At 47.3% G+C, this 1,865-nt stretch overlaps 1 protein-coding gene across 1 annotated transcript in view; it reads left to right on the top strand.

The window, feature by feature from the left end:
- The window catches only part of trim107 (tripartite motif containing 107), an 8,521-nt gene extending 7,295 nt beyond the window's left edge, over positions 1-1,226 (top strand). The window contains exon 2 of the mRNA XM_061984702.2: positions 1-1,226. This exon is cut by the window's left edge and continues 283 nt beyond it. Coding sequence (XP_061840686.1) covers positions 1-1,095 — 1,095 coding nt within the window. The 3' untranslated portion in view covers positions 1,096-1,226.
- The last annotated feature ends 639 nt before the right edge of the window (positions 1,227-1,865 follow it).

Below are 1,865 nucleotides of genomic sequence, written 5' to 3'. Positions count from 1 at the left end.
TCCGGTCCAATTTGTACGGACAGCAACGTGGAGACAAGTGAATCAAAACCTCAGACTAGACTGACCAAGTTGAAACTGGCGTCTCACGTCACGGAGTTAGCCGCCCAGTTAGAGATAGCGGAGGATGCGCTGAAGGAAGAGGAGGCTGAGTTGATGGCTGCTAACGAGCAGCAGAGAGAGCAAGCATCCAAACATCTGCAGCAGGTGAGTGAAGTCCTGCACCAGTACCAAGTGCAGGTGTGGCAGGTGATCGAAGACGAGCTCTCCCCGGGCGAGGCCAGCGTGAAGCAGAGAGTCCACCAGGCTGGTCAGCTGACCCAGCAGCTGAGACACGTCCTGCTCAGAGCCGAGTCTCTAAGCGAGGAAGACCAGGCGGAGTTCCCAGAAGACCTTCAACCGCAATTCCAGGATCTGATCGAAAGACTCACCGGAGACCATCAGGACCGCGTGGAGTCCAAACTCAGCCCGGCTCGAGTCATTCCCAAGTTGGAGCAATTGAAGGCGGAGCTCAAGGAAAGACTGGGCGTGATTCATCACTCTCTTCGCAACACCTTCAACCCGTCCGAGGTGACCTTCGACCTGGGGACAGCTCACCCAAACCTTGTCCTCTCAGAGGACTTGAAGACGGTGACGTTCAGCGCTACCAAGCTGCCCTACCCGCCATCTCCTCAAAGATTCACAAGCTTCCTCCAGGTGCTCAGCTCGCAGAGCTTTTACCAAGGCGACCACTGCTGGGAGGTGGAGCTCGACGGCGCCCCCTGGATCGTTGGTGTGTGCGACGGCAGGACGCTGGAGCGAAGCGGCCTGGCCTCAGCCCTGGAAAGCAGCCGAGGCTCCTGGTGCCTAATGTGGTTCGAGAACTTGCTGACAGCCTTCCAGCGGGGCCGGGATGTGCCGCTGATGAGGACCACGGTCTCCTGCAGACTGGAGATCAGGCTGAACTGCAGCAGCCGCACGCTGAGCTTCTACAACATCGGCTCCGGTGCTGGGAAGACGCTGGTGCACACTTGTGAGGTGAACCTGACTGAACCTGCACACCTGGCCTACAGGATGATGTCAGGGCACTCCAAAGCACGTATCACCATCATCTCATAAGCTTAGCTTGGGAGTCCAAAGGCTGGCTTTTGTGACACACTTCCTGTTTCAACACTAATCACACACAGTTCCGGGATGCAGTTGTGAATGATTTCATATATATGCTGTATATACAAAATTTTACTGTAAAATAGTGTTTTGTTTGTTTGTTTGTTTTTTTTACAACATTTTACGGTAAATGGAAAAACAGTACCAATGTTTTTTGGGGGTTTTACGTTAAAACCTGGCAGCTTAGTTACCAGAATTTTACTGTTAAATGAACATTGGTTTTTACAACATTCATGGCAAAACAGTACAAGTTTTTTTTTTATTCTGGCAACTTAGCTGCCAGTTTTTCTACCATAAAAACAAATGTACCGTCTTTCCATTTACAGTAATACACCGTTAAAAACAACAACCCTAGATTTTACAGTCAAAAACTGGCAGCTCAGTCAACACAATTTTACCGCAAAAAGCAGTAATATATGTGTGTGTGTATATATATATATATATATATATACATACATACATATATATATATACTAGGGGTGTAACGGTACACAAACATTTTGGTTCGGTACGTACCTCGGTTTAGAGGTCACGGTTCGGTTCATTTTTGGTACAGTAAGAAAACAACAAAATATAAAGTTTTTGGTTATTTATTTACCAAATTTGTAAACAATGGCTTTATCCTTTTAACATTGGGAACACTATAATAATTCTGCCCACGTTAATCCACATTAAACTGCCTCAAGTTGTTGCTCAGATTAAATAAAATTACAAAACTTTTC

The sequence above is a fragment of the Nerophis lumbriciformis genome, linkage group LG23 (genome assembly GCF_033978685.3).
Source record: "Nerophis lumbriciformis linkage group LG23, RoL_Nlum_v2.1, whole genome shotgun sequence".
NCBI classification, from domain to species: domain Eukaryota; kingdom Metazoa; phylum Chordata; class Actinopteri; order Syngnathiformes; family Syngnathidae; genus Nerophis; species Nerophis lumbriciformis.
This window is presented reverse-complemented; position numbering and strand designations above follow the sequence as displayed.